General features: G+C 46.5%; 1 protein-coding gene across 1 annotated transcript in view; it reads left to right on the top strand.

Moving 5' to 3' along the window:
* Positions 1 to 2861: 2861 nt before the first annotated feature.
* LOC134413768 (POU domain, class 6, transcription factor 1-like) overlaps positions 2862 to 15006 on the top strand; it is a gene marked incomplete at its 5' end in the record, with an annotated part of 34619 nt that continues 22474 nt past the window's right edge. The window contains 3 exon segments of the mRNA XM_063147803.1: positions 2862 to 2898; positions 2901 to 2933; positions 3482 to 3576. Coding sequence (XP_063003873.1) covers positions 2862 to 2898; positions 2901 to 2933; positions 3482 to 3576 — 165 coding nt within the window.

The raw sequence follows: 15006 nt of genomic DNA, 5'->3' as shown, positions 1-15006 counted from the left end.
ATATAATATAATATAATATAATATAATATAATATAATATAATATAATATAATATAATATAATATAATATAATATAATATAATATAATATAATATAATATAATATATGATTGTAATAAATAATATATTATATATAAATAATGTATGATATATAATTAATAATGAATGATATATTATAAATAATATATGATGGTAATAAATAATATATGTTATATAAATCATATATATATATATATACAATAAAATAATAAATATATTAAAAGAAAGAGAAAGGAGACATCAGAAGGCTTTAAAAGAATGAATAATAAAACCTTGTGACTACTCAGAGCCTCGACATAACTGGATCATGATTGGTCATCAAATAAAAACAATTCACATGGGACCAATCAAAGATTCACCTGTTGCTAAACCATCTCCAGAGCACATTCCAAGCAATCAGATAATTCTTGTTTACATTTCTTTTCGGAGGTTTCTCAGGAGAAAATCCCAGCGAAAGGATTTTCATAAAATATCACAGTGACAGCACTGCAGGCTGCTCCTGCTGCCAGGGGCTCCAGAAATGCTGCAGCTTCCTTTTGGGGTCGGGATCCTGCCCCCTGTTTTAGTTTTATTCTTATTATTCACTATATTATTATTGTTATGTTTGTGTTTATTATTATTTGGTTTTATTATTTTTATTTTATTATTATCATTATAATTATTATGTTTTGGGTTTATTATTCCATTATTATTATTTATTTTTTTCACTATTATGTTTTGTTTTACTATTATTATCATTATCATCATTAGCATCATTATCATCATTATAATAATCATTATAATGTTTTGGGTTTACATTATTTCATTATTGTTATTGTTATTATTATCATTATTATGTTTTGTTTTGCTCTTATTATTATCATCATTTTCATGTTTTGGTTTTATTATTATTTTGGTTTATTATTTTTATTTTTATTATTATCATCATTATCATGTTTTGAGTTTGTTGTTATTTGTTTTTATTATTTCAATTATTATAATTTTTATCATTGTTATTGTTATTATTGAACACCAAAACATAATAATGATAATAATAATAATGATAATAATGATAGTAATGATAATGATAATGATAGTAATGATAATGATAATGATAATTAGAAGAAGAAGAAGAAGAAGAAGATTACACTCAAAATTTAATAATGATGGGTCCAACTTTTGGACCCTTCTCTGCCTCATCAACACCTAATTAACATGGAAATTAAATCCACATGGAGACTGGGAGCATCCTAAATATCCTTCTCTCACCTTTTTTCCCCTCTTTCTTTATTTTTTAATATTTTTATTGATATTTTATGCATTTTATGCCTTCCCTCCATCTGTTGCTCCGTGGCTGCTCCTCCCTGCCTGCCCTCACCACCATCTGCATAAATGATTTGTCACATTAAATGCCAAAAAATGCCCCAAAAAGTGTGAAAATCGGGATGTGTGATGGGGAAAGGATCTGGAGCTGGATGCCCACCTGCATCCAGCCTGGAATCACAAATGTCTGATTAATTGGCTCGTTAATTAGTCTTCTCTCCCGGGTTATTTGTGTCTCCTCCCAGCAGCAGCAGCAGCAGAGAGAAATCCAAGGATTTATCCTTGAAACTTTCTGTTTCTCCTGAGTCACCTTTCCCAAACTCCTCTTTTTTGGGGGGATCTGTAGCGGGGGATCCTGGGGCTCCCCGGTTTTTGGGGAGCACGGGAGCAGCCAGAGCTCGGCACGGGAACATCTCCAATGTTTTGTGTCCCTCCAGGCCAAAGCCAGGCACCCCAAAACTCGGAGGAGCCAAAAAACCAGGAGGGGCAGAACCCCAGAGAGCCGGAGCCCAGAGACCCCAAAAAACGGAGCCCAGAGACCCCAAAACCCAGAGAGCCAGAGCCCAGAGACCCCAAAAAACGGAGCCCAGAGACCCCAAAACCCAGAGAGCCAGAGCCCAGAGACCCCAAAACCCAGAGAGCCGGAGCCTGGAGACCCCGAATTCTGCAGAGCCGGAGCCTGGAGACCCCAAAAACAGAAAGCCGGAGCCCAAAGACCCTGAAACCCTGAGAGCCGGAACCTAGAGACCCCAAATCCTACAGAACCGGAGCCCAGAGACCCCAAAACCAGAGAGCCAGAGCACAAAGACCCCAAAACCTGCACAGCCAGAGCCCAGAGACCCCAAAACCCAGAGAGCTGGAGCCCAGAGACCCCAAATCCTGCAGAGCCAGAGAACAGAGGTCTGAAAACCAGAGCCAGAGCCCAGAGACCCCAAAACCCGCAGAGTCGGAGCCCAGGGACCCCAGAACCCGGAAACCCAGAGCCCAGGCACCCCAAAACCCAGAGAGCCAGAGCCCAGCAACCCCAAAATCCGGAGCCCAGAGACCCCAAATCCTGCAGAGTTGGAGCCCAGAGACCCCAAATCCTGCAGAGTTGGAGCCCAGAGACCCCAAGAGCCAGAGCCCAGAGACCCCAAAAACCGGAGAACCAGAGACCCCAAATCCTGAGGAGCCGGAGAACAGACACCCCAAAACCAGAGAGCCAGAGCCCAGAGACTCCAAGAGCAGGAGAGCCGGAGCCCAGAGACCCTAAAACCCAGAGCCCAGAGACCCCAAATCCTGGAAAGTCGGAGCGCAGAGACCCCAAAACCCGGAGAGCCAGAACCCAGATTTCCTGAGAGCTGCAGCCAGGACAGCAGAAAGCCGGAGCCCTGAAACCCTGGGAACCCTGAAACCCCGGGAGCTCTGAAACCTCGGGAACCCTGAAATCCCGGGAGCTCTGAAACCTCGGGAACCCTGAAACCCTGGGAACCCTAAAACCTGGGAACCCTGAAACCTGGGAGTCCCCAGGCGCCCCCAGCCCAGGACGGGGGGCAGGAGCACCATCCAGCCCCGTGTGCAGAGGGAGGGTCCCTCACCCCAGAACGAGCAGTGGGTGAGTACCTGGGACCCCCAAAATCCGTGGGATTCCCTTCCTTCCCCCTCCCATTCCCCCTTTTCCCTTTTCCCTTCCCTGTCTGACAGGAGTGGGGGCAGAGGAGGGGATGGGCCCACCTGGGGCAGCGAGGAGCAGCTTTGCCACCTTCTCCCACCTTTTCCACCTCTCCCCACCTTTTCCAGCCTCGGGAGGAGGAAGAAGCTGCCCCAGGACTTTGGGGTGTTCCCCCCGATCCTGGCAGCTCTGTGGGGCAGGTGAACCCACCTGGGGGTGAATCCAGAGCCCACCCACCCCATGACCCTCCCTGTCACCTGCTGAAGAAGTGTCCCCAACAGTTTGAGTCCCCTCAGGGTCCACCATGGGCTTGGGGGGACAGCCAGGTGTCACCTGGAGATTTGGGGACCTCTGTGGGCTCCAGAGAGGTGATTTCACCTGGCCCGTCCCGGGTTTTTAGGGTTTCAAAGGGGGTGAGAGGAATCCCAGAACCCCAAATCCCCCCGGGGACCCCCAGGTTGGTGACAGCCCCTCGTTGTCCCCCCGTGCAGCATGTGGCAGGTGTGACCCTCCCCACCCGTGCCAGGCCACCATGGAGCCGTGCCCGGGGCAGCCCCAGGAGGCCCTGCTGACGGTCAACGAGCAGGTACGGACCCCAAAACGGGCTGGGACCCCAAAACGGGGCTGGGACCCCAGAACGGGCTGGGACCCCAAAACGGGGCTGGGACCCCAAAACGGGCTGGGACCCCAAAACGGGGCTGGGCTGGGACCTCAAAACCAGGCTGGGACCCCAAAACCGGACTGGGACCCCAAAACGGGCTGGAACCCCAAAATGGGGCTGGGCTGGGAGCCCAAAACCGGGCTGGGACCTCAAAACCAGGCTAGGACCCCAAAACCGGGCTGGGACCCCAAAACGGGGCTGGAACCCCAAAATGAGCTGGGACCCCAAAACGGGCTAGGACCCCAAAACCGGGATGGGGTGGGACCTCAAAACGGGCTGGGACCCCAAAACTGGCCCGGGCTGGGACCCTAAAATGGGGCTGGAACCCCAAAACCGGGCTGAGGGGTGAGACCCCAAAACCAGGCCTGGACTGGGACCCCCCACCCCAGAACTGGGCTGGGGGGTAAGACCCCAAAACTGTGTCAGAGGTGGGACCCCAAAACCGGCCGGGGATGGGACCCCAAACCGGGCCTGGATTGGGACACGCACCCCAAAACCAGGCCGGGGAGGGGGACCTCAAAACCGAGCTGGGGTGGGACCCCAAAACAGGGCTGGAGAGGGGCACCCCAAAACCACGCCTGGACTGGGACCAGCACCCCAAAACTGGGCTGGAGATGGGACCCCAAAAGTGGCCATGGGTGGGACCCTGAAATCGGGCTGGGGGTGGGACCCCAAAACCGGGCTGGAGAGGGGCACCCACCCCAAAACCAGGCCGGGGAGGGGGACCCAAAAACCGGCCAGGGGGGTAGGACCCCCACCCCAAAACGGGGCTGGAGATGGGATCCCAAAACTGGCCATGGCTGGGACCCCAAAACCGGCCGGGGTTGGGTCCCCCCCCCAAACCAGGCCAGGGCTGGGACCCCAAAACCGGCTGTGGGTGTGACCCCCCCTCCCTGTGTGCCCTGGGATGGGCTGGAACACCTGCAGGAGATTTGGGGGGCTCACCTGGCCCTGCACCCCGCCTGTGGGGCTGGGTGGAACACTCTGCAGATGTGGGGTACCGTTTTGGGGTGCTGTGGGTGTGATGCAGGTGGGGGGATACCCGCTGTGTTTTGAGGTGCTGCAGGTTTTGGGGGGCTGCAGGTTTTGGAGGCTGCAGGTTTGGGGGTGCTGCAGGTTTGGGGTACTGCAGGTTTTGGGGGCTGCAGGTTTGGGGGGCTGCAGGTTTGGGGGTGCTGCAGGTTTTGGGTGCTGCAGGTTTTGGGGGCTGCAGGTTTTGGGGTGCTGCAGGTTTGGGGTGCTGCAGGTTTGGGGGGGGGGTGCAGGTTTGGGGTGCTGCAGGTTTTGGGGGGGGTGCAGGTTTGGGGTGCTGGAGGTTTGGGGGTGCTGCAGGTTTGGGGGTGCTGCAGGTTTTGGGTGCTGCAGGTTTGGGGGTGCTGCAGGTTTTGGGTGCTGCAGGTTTTGGAGGCTGCAGGTTTGGGGGTGCTGCAGGTTTTGGGTGCTGCAGGTTTGGGGGTGCTGCAGGTTTTGGGGTGCTGCAGGTTTGGGGTGCTGGAGATTTTGGGTGCTGCAGGTTTGGGGTGCTGCAGGTTTTGGGGTACCAGCTCGATGGGTTCATACAGGCTCAGGTGGAACAGCCAGGTTTAATAAATCATTAATTAATCCCCAGTTTAATAAAGGACAATGGGAGACAAGGACCGCAGAGCAAAGTTGTGACAAACACAGTCAGTGTCCTGTGGAAATGTAAAAGTTTGGTAAAGGACAATGGGAGACAAGGACCGCAGAGCAAAGGTGGTGTGAAAAACAGGTTCGTTGTCCTGTGAAAGTGTAAAAAGTTTAATAAAGAACAATAGGGCACCAAGAGAACAGAGCGAAGGTTATGTGAAAAACACGGTCACTCTCTTGTGAACGTGTAAAAAGTTTAGTAAAGGATGGTAGGAGACAAGGACTATAGAGCAGAGGTGGAAAAACACAGCCACTCTCATGTGAAAATTTTAAAGTTTTATAAAGGACAGTAGTAGACAAGGAGCACGGATCAAAAGTTACGTGAAAAACACGTTCAGCGTCCTGTGAACGTTTAAAAAGGTTAGTAAAGGGCAATAGGAGACAACAGGAGACAAGGACCATAGAGCAAAGGTGTGAAAAATACAGTCACTTTCATGTGAAAATTTTAAAGTTTTATAAAGGACCATAGGAGAAAAAGAACCACAGAGCAAAAGTGGTGTGAAAAACGCATTCACTGTCCTGTGAAAATGTAAAAAAGTTTAATAAAAAACAATAGGAGACAAAGAGAGCAGAGCAAAGGTTATGTAAAATCCACGGTCAGTGTCCTGTGAGCGTGTAAAAAGTTCAGTAAAGGACAATAGGAGACAATAGGAGACAAGGACCATAGAGCAAAGTTCATGTGAAAAGCACATTCACTCTCCTGATAAAATGTAAAAAGTTTAATAAAGGACGATAGGAGATAAGGGCCGCGGAGCGGAGGTTATTATGGCATCAGCCAAGCCCGCACTGTTATCTTCAGGGACACCCCTTAAATACCTTTTCCCTTACATCATTCTTTGCATATTCATATCTTTGTATGCATATTCATAAAGTTCTTTGCATATTCATGACCTATTTTGCATGGCCCCTCCTCGGGGTCGCCTTTTAGATCCGGCTGTTTCTTGGCTTGGTTTTGGCTCCTTCTCTTTGTCACCTCCAGTTTTGGGCCTGGCCCTCGCTGCCTTCAGGAGTGAGCTCTGTGAAAAACGCCAATCGCTTGTTTTTAAAATTTTAAAAGTTTAGTGATAATAAAATGGTTATAAAAATAGCGATATAATTAGAGTAATAAAAATTTGGACAATTTGGATTAGGACACTGACATGTGTGATATGAGACAATAGAAACAAACAGTTACAGACAGTCCGGGTACCTTTTCTGGGCAAAATAAGCCCAAAAAGGACCCACGTTAACAGAGGATTAACCCGTAAAGCAACAGCCCGTTGCATATTCATACGCCTCATCCATGATGCATAAATTCCATTCAAACTCAGGATTCTGTCTGGGCAGTGTCAGCTGCTTTCTCTGAATCCTGACGGCTCTTCAGGGCTGAGCGAGGCAGGAAGAAGTTCATTTCTCCTGGTAATGGGGCAATAAATTCTCTTTCTCTGAAGGATTCAGGTGTCCTGTGGCTGCTATCTCAGTGGGAGTACCTCATTCTTTTCTTAAAAAAAATATCCTACATACATAGTTTATGTTTTAGCTACAGAAGTGACATTTCAACTACAAAATTGCATTTGCCATCCTATTAAAGTGCTAATACAGCACCACTAATCAATACAACATAATGCATGCAGTATATACAAATATACAAATATACAAAGATACAAATATACAAATATCTATGTAGAGCCATCCAATATGCACTTTTCACAGTGCTGGTGGTTGGCAGATCTGCACAGGTGTGCTCATTGTGTGTACAGGTGTGCTCATTGTGTGTCCTCACGTGTACAGGTGTGCTCATTGTGTGTCCCCATGTGCACAGGTGTGCTCATTGTGTGTCCCCATGTGTACAGGTGTGCTCATTGTGTGTCCTCGTGTGCACAGGTGTGCTCATTGTGTGTCCCTGTGTGTACAGGTGTGCTCATTGTGTGTCCCCATGTGTACAGGTGTGCTCATTGTGTGTCCTCACGTGCACAGGTGTGCTCATTGTGTGTCCTCACATGCACAGGTGTGCTCATTGTGTGTCCTCACATGCACAGGTGTGCTCATTGTGTGTCCTCACGTGCACAGGTGTGCTCATTGTGTGTCCTCACATGCACAGGTGTGCTCATTGTGTGTCCCTGTGTGCACAGGTGTGCTCATTGTGTGTCCTCACGTGCACAGGTGTGCTCATTGTGTGTCCCTGTGTGTACAGGTGTGCTCATTGTGTGCACAGGTGTGCTCATTGTGTGTCCCCATGTGTACAGGTGTGCTCATTGTGTGTCCTTGTGCACAGATGTGCTCATTGTGTGTCCCCATGTGTACAGGTGTGCTCATTGTGTGTACAGGTGTGCTCATTGTGTGTCCCCATGTGCACAGGTGTGCTCATTGTGTGTCCCTGTGTGTACAGGTGTGCTCCTTGTGTGTCCTTCTGTACAGGTGTGCTCATTGTGTGTGCATTGGGTGTTATCCCATCCAAACAGGCATTTAACAGAAGCACACTGATATCAGCCTTTGCACTACTACGTCTAAGCTTAATAATAACAGAAATAAAAATTATATCTTTATAACAAAGTTATTTTAACTTTCCACATATAAAATCCATTTAATATTTGCAAAAAGCCAATATTATAGTGTGTGTCTATATCAGCTATTGCACTGAGCTTATGTAACACCAGACATACAAACTATATAACAAAGTTACTTTAACACAACACATATAAAATTCAATTTAATATTTACAAAAAGCCAGTATTATAATGTGTATCTATATCAGCTATTGCACTGAACTTAATTAACAAATACAAATTATATCTTTATAACAAAGTTACTGTAAGAGAGACTCCAAAACCTGCACAGCCACATATAAAATCCATTTTAATATTTACAAAAAGCCAAATTATAATGTGTATCTATATCAGCTATTGCACTGAGGTTAATTAACAAATACAAACTATATCTTTATAACAAAGTTACTTTAACACGTATAAAATCCATTTAATATTTGCAAAAAGCCAGTATTATAACGTGTATCCATATCAGCTATTGCACTGAGCTTAGTTAACAAACTATATCTTTATTAACAAAATTACTTTAACACCACATATATACAATCCATTTAAATATTTGCAAAAAGCCAGCATTATAATGAGTACCTATATCAGCTATTTCACTGAGCTTAATTAACAAATACAAATTATATCTTTATAACAAAGTTACTATAAGAGAGACTCCAAAAACTGCACAGCCACATATAAAATTCATTTAATATTTGCAAAAGCCAATATTATGATATGTATCTATATCAGCTATTGCACTCAACTTAATTAACAAATACAAACTATATAACAAAGTTACTTTAACACCACACATAGAGAATCCGTTTCAATATTTGCAAAATGCCACTATTATATATATCGATATCAGCTATTTCACTGAGCTTAATTAACACCAGAAATACAAACTATATCTTTACAACAAAGTTACTTTAACACATATACAATGCATTTTAATATTTGCAAAAAGCCAAAATTGTAGTGTGTATCTATATCAGCTATTGCGCTGACCTTAATTAGCAACAGAAACACAAACTATATAACAAAGTTGCTTTAACACCACACATAAACAATCCATTTCAATATTTGCAGAAAGCCAATATTATAGTATATATCTTTATCAGATATTTCACTGAGCTTAATTAGCAACAGAAACACAAACTACATCTTTATAGAAAAGTTATTTCAACATTCCACACATAAAATCCGTTTGAATATTTGCAAAATGCCATTATTACAGTGTGTGTCTATAACACTGGGTGGGGCTGATTTTCACCAGGGGAGAGGAGGAGGAAGGAGAGGAGGGAGGGAAGAGGATGGGAGATGCCCCAGAGCTGCAGGAGCCTCTAAAACCACAAACCAGGGAGCAATGGCAATTCCCACTCACCCTGAGCCCCAAAACAGGAAAACTGAGAGCCTGGGGTCCCTCCTTGGAACATTGGTAATTTAGGGGTTTTCCCCATTGTTTTTTTTTTTTATCTTTCAATACCCAGTTTCATTAATCAGCAAGCCTGAAGTTTATTTGTGAAAGCAAATCTCTTTTTTTCCATTCATCAATCAGTGGAGTCCTTTTTAATTCTAAACTTCTTCAGCTTGCTCTGCTCATCACACACTTCCAAAACTTTTCACCGTTCCTACATTTTAGCCAACAAAAAAAAAAAATTCATGCCCATTGGCTAAAAATTACAGAATTGTCATTAATTAGCAGTTCATCCTCTATTGATTATTGATTTCTTTTCTCGTGCTGTTTCATTCCCATTTTCAGTCTCTTTCCTGCCTTTTTCCCAGCCAGGGAGGGTTCCAGCACAGCTGTGGGCTGCCTGTGTCTCTCCTTTATCTCTGGGCTCTGCAGAATGTCCTTGTGCTCCATAAACCCTGCATTCCTCGCCTCCAATCCCAGCAAAAACATCTCCCTGTCCCAGGCTTTGTTTGTTGAAAACCATCGAGGTTTTCCAGCACAGCTCCAAGGCTCGGCCGCTTCCCCCAAACTGGGTTCCCAAAATCCCATTTAGTGATAAACCTTGCTGCACTGCTGGGAAACTTAATTAAAACAATTAATTAGGACAGTTGTTAGGAAAGTTTTATCGTTTCCAGTGCAGGTTTGTGAGTGGTTCGGGAAAAATAATCTATAAACGCCAGAGGTTGTGTCCAAAGAGGAGACAGAGGAATCCTTTTGCTTTATTCCAACAAAGGCACAGGCCATGGGGCATTCCCTGGGATTTTTGGAGGTTGCAGCCTCCTTTTTATCCCAATTTCCCTCTTTTTCCCCATTTCTGAGGTACTTGAGAGGTACAGACTCCCCAAAATACCAAAGATTCCCCTCTAATGTATAACCTTCCCTTTTAATTTTTAATTCTTAGAGAATTGAGGGGGTTTTTCCCCCATTTCTGAGGTGCTTTGGAGGTTCAGACTCCCCAGAACTCCTCATACCAAAAATTCCCCTTTCATGTGTAACCCTGCACTTAAATTTTTATTTCTTAGGGAAATTAGGGTTTTTTTTCCCATTTCTGAGGTACTTTAGAGGTACAGACTCCCCAAAATACCAAAGATTCCCCTCTAATGTATAACCCTCCCTTTTAAATTTTTATTCTTATGGAATTTAGGGGTTTTTCCCCATTTCTGGGATACTTGAGAGGTACAGACTCCCCAAAATACCAAAGATTCCCCTCTAATGTATAAGCCTGCCCTTTAATTTTTAATTCTTAGGGAAATGAGGGGATTTTTTCCCCATTTCTGAGGTGCTTGAGAGTTTCAGACTCCCCAGAACTCCTGATACCAAAGATTCCTCTCTAATGTACAACCCTGCCCTTTTAATTTTTAATTCTTATGAATTTAGGGGATTTTCTTCCCCATTGTTTCTTTTTCATCTCTCAATATTCCAATTGCATTTATCAGACATTTTATTTCAACGTCTAATTTCCATTTATCAGCAAACCCAAAGTTTATTTGTAAAAGTTTATTCTTTTTCCATTCATCCATCAGTGGAATCCTCCCCATGGTTTCTTTCATCTCCAAGTTTTATCCCCCAGCAGACCCAGAGCTGGTTTGGAAACACAAATCCCTCATTCCTCCCAGGTGGGAACAGAGAAGAAATTTCCTTGTGTTTGATCCCTGTTCCTTCTGCAGTCCTGTCTGGGATGGGCCCTGGGGACATTTCCTTGTGTTTTTCCAAGGTCATTTCATTCCCTTGTCCATAACTCTTAAAAACTCAGAAAAATCATCCCAAATCTAAAGCCTTCCAAGGCAAAACTGATATTATAATAATATTCATTAATGTACCAACTCCCAGGCTTAATTTGGTTCAGTTCCCTGATTTTTAATTAGTTGAGATAAATTTATACATAAGATAAATGTACATTTAACCTAAGAGAAAAATAAAAGCTTTTCCCACACCGTTCTTTTTTTTTTTCCAGTAAAAAAAGATAAAATCAACTTAGCAAAAAAACCCAAACTGACAGCACATGAAATAATCTACTTTACATTATCCCAGCAATATTTAGTTGCCCAACAAGCTGCTCACAATAAAAATTACTAAAATTGTTAAATTGATAATAAAGGCAGTGTTTTTGGGGACAGTTAAAAGTCTCATTGGTCCCACACAGCTCAATCAGGTCCTAGAAAAGGGAAAATTCAGCCCAGGTTATCAAAGAGCAGGAAAAGGAAAAATCAGCTGAGGGTTGATTGAATTCCCAACTCATTTTCTATGCTGGCAGCTGTGGGGTGAAATTCTGGCATTGGTGGAGGGGCCACCCCAAATCCTGGGGTAACCTGGGAGCCTTCCCTGCCAACCAGTGCCCTCCCCACTCAGAACTGGTCAGACTGGTGGGGCTGGGAGGGGGCGACCCCGCAGTGCCCAAGGAGCTGTGGGAATCTCGTCCTTTCCCTCCAGGAATTCTGAATTTCCCTCATTTTGTGCTGCCCCACCCCAGCACTGCCCCCCTGTGCCAGCTCTGTCCTGCAGGAATTGGAGCCCCAAAACTCGGGGGTGGGGGGGGGGGGTCAGGAATGGTCAGAGCCAGAGGGGAAAGTGACATTTGGTGACAGGGACAGGGACAGTGAGTGACCCTCGGGGAGCACTGGGTGACCCTCGGGTGCCACCCTCAGTCAGGGGACAGTGAGCACTGAGTGACCCTCGGGTGCCACCCTCAATGAGGGGACAGTGAGCACTGAGTGACCCTTGGGTGCCACCCTCAGTGAAGGGACAGCACTGAGTGACCCTCGGGGACAGTGAGCCCTGAGTGACCCTTGGGGACAGTGGGCCCTGAGTGACCCTCGGGGACAGTGGGCCCTGAGTGACCCTCGGGGACAGTGAGCCCTGAGTGACCCTCAGGGTGTCCCCCCCAGTGAGGGGACAGCACTGAGTGACCCTCGGGGTGCCACCCTCAGGGGACAGTGGGCACTGAGTGACCCTTGGGGACAGTGACCCTCGGGGTGACCCTCGGGGTGCCACCCTCAGTGAGCACTGAGTGACCCTCGGGTGCCACCCTCAGTCCCCACCCTGGGTCACTGTCACCTCCCTGAGGGTCAGCTGGGCTTGGTGCCAGAGGAGACCCCACAGAGACCTGGGGGACACCAGAGACCCCAACGCCAGTGCTGACCACTGACCTCTGACCACATCTGGGACCCTCCCTGACCTCACTGACCAATGACTACTGACCTCTGCACCTTATCTGAGACCCTCCCTGACCTCACTGACCAATGACTACTGACCTCTGACCACATCTGGGACCCTCCCTGACCTCACTGACCACATCTGAGACCCTCACTGACCAGTGAACCCCACCCCAGAGACCCTCACTGACCACTGCACCCCATCTGAAGGACCCTCACTGAACACTGACCACATCCAAGGGACCCTCACTGACCACTGACCCCATCTGGGACCCTCACTGACCACTGACCACATCTGAGAGACCCTCACTGACCTCACTGACCACTGACCACTGACCACTGACCACATCCAAGTGACCCTCACTGACCTCACTGACCACATCTGAGACCCTCACTGACCACTGACCACTGACCACATCCAAGTGACCCTCACTGACCTCACTGACCACATCCAAGTGACCCTCACTGATCACATCCAAGGGACCCTCACTGGCCACTTGTGTTAAAATTTTAGAAGTTTAATGAATGAGTTTTAGAAGTTTAATGAGTTTAGTGATGAAAACAGTAATAAAAATTAGGACAATAACAATTTGGACAATCAAAGTTATGACAATAAAAGACAATAAAAAGCAAAGAATTGCGGATGTCCGGGTGCTTTGCACTGTGCCCCAAAGCACCTCTTGCTACCAAAGGATTAACCCTTAAAAGCAATAACCTATTGCATATTCACGGATCTCGTGCATGATTCAAACATTCCTTTCACACCACAGTTTCTGAAGTTTCCTGAAGCTTCTGTTCCATTTTAGCTCCCCCCATCTTGTAAATCAGCCTTGGTTCCTCACAGTCTGAGCTGTCCTGATAAGGAGCAGTAATTCTTCTCGGGGATCTCAGTGTCTGTGCTGTTATCTCTATCCAGATAGGACAATGTGAAAAATTCCTTGATTATCTTATCCATTCCTTGAGCTTGTTGCAAAAAGTCTCTTACATCACATAGTTTTTATTTTAATATTATGCTATAGGTTAAAAACTGTATTTACTGCACTACTTAAAAGAGATTAATACAGCTTGACTTTCTAACATAACATACAGTATTTATTTTAATATTTGCTAAGGGGCAATCATAAAATATGCATTTTCCACAATAACTGTATCAGCTATTTCACTGCTATGTTTAAGTTTAGTTAACAACAGAAAAAGGTTAATATTATACTAATATATTAATTATATTATATTATATTATATTATATTATATTATATTATATTATATTATATTATATTATATTATAACTTTAATATTATACATACAGTGTTCATCTTAAAATTTGTATAAAGCTGATATTATAAAATGTATTTATAATGGAAGGGAGGGAGGGAGGAAAAGGAAGGAAGGAAGGAAGGAAGGAAGGAAGGAAGGAAGGAAGGAAGGAAGGAAGGAAGGAAGGAAGGAAGGAAGGAAGGAAGGAAGGAAGGAAGGAAGGAAGGAAGGAAGGAAGGAAGGAAGGAAGGAAGGAAGGAAGGAAGGAAGGAAGGAAGGAAGGAAGGAAGGAAGGAAGGAAGGAAGGAAGGAAGGAAGGAAGGAAGGAAGGAAGGAAGGAATGTATGTTTTAACACTTGGGGAGGGCTCAGAAATTACAATTACTCTGGGGGCACTTTGGGGTCTCTGCTGGTTCTGGCCCTGCTGGGACCCCCCACTCCAAATGAGGGGCTGGGCCAGTGGGGACTGGGGACGTCCCTGAGACTGGGAATGTCCTTTGGGATTGGGAATGTCCTTTGGACTGGCAATGTCCCTGGGACTGAGAATGTCCTTTGGGACTGGGAATGCCCCTGGGACTGGGAATGTCCCAGAGATTGGGAATGTCCTTTTGGTCTGGGGATGTCCCTGGGCCTGGCAATGTCCTTCGGGACCGGCACCGTCCCAGCCCCCGGGGTGTGTGTGTGGCGCTGTTGCCGCCGTGCGGGGCCGGTCCCGCTGATATCGGCTCTGCCGGGCGGGATAAGGAGCTCGGTCCCTCCCGCCCGGGCCGCTGCTCTCGGCTCGGAGCCCGGGCGCTCCCGGCCCGCTCCCGGCCATGGCCGCGGGGCTCGGGTCCCTCATCGTGTACGTTCCTGTCCCCGCCACGCTCCTGCAGGTACGGGGGGAGCCCCGGCACGGGGGGCTGCGGGTGTGCGGCAGGAGCTCGCTGGGTTTGGGGAGATTTAGGTTTGGGCTCTGTTCAGGAGGTTCTGGTTCTGTTTGGGGGTGCCGGCTCTGTTCAGGGGGTGCCAATTCTGTTTAGGGGTGCTGGTTCTGTTTGGGGTGCTGGTTCTGTTCAGGGGTGCTGCAACTGTGGGGGTTTTGCTGTAGGTTTGGGGGTGCCAGCTCTGTTTGGGGGTGCCGGTTCTGTTTGAGGGTGCTGGTTCTGTTCAGGGGGTGCTGCAGCTGTGAAGGTTTTGCTGTAGGTATCGGAGTGCTTTAGATTTGAGGGTCCTGGTTCTGTTTTGGGGGTGCTGGTTCTGTTCAGGGGTGCCGGTTCTGTTTGGGGGTGCTGGCTCGGTTTGGGGGTGCTTGTTCTGCTCAGGGGGTGCT

The sequence above is a fragment of the Melospiza melodia genome, unplaced genomic scaffold, assembly GCF_035770615.1.
Source record: "Melospiza melodia melodia isolate bMelMel2 unplaced genomic scaffold, bMelMel2.pri scaffold_51, whole genome shotgun sequence".
NCBI lineage: Eukaryota > Metazoa > Chordata > Aves > Passeriformes > Passerellidae > Melospiza > Melospiza melodia.
This window is presented reverse-complemented; position numbering and strand designations above follow the sequence as displayed.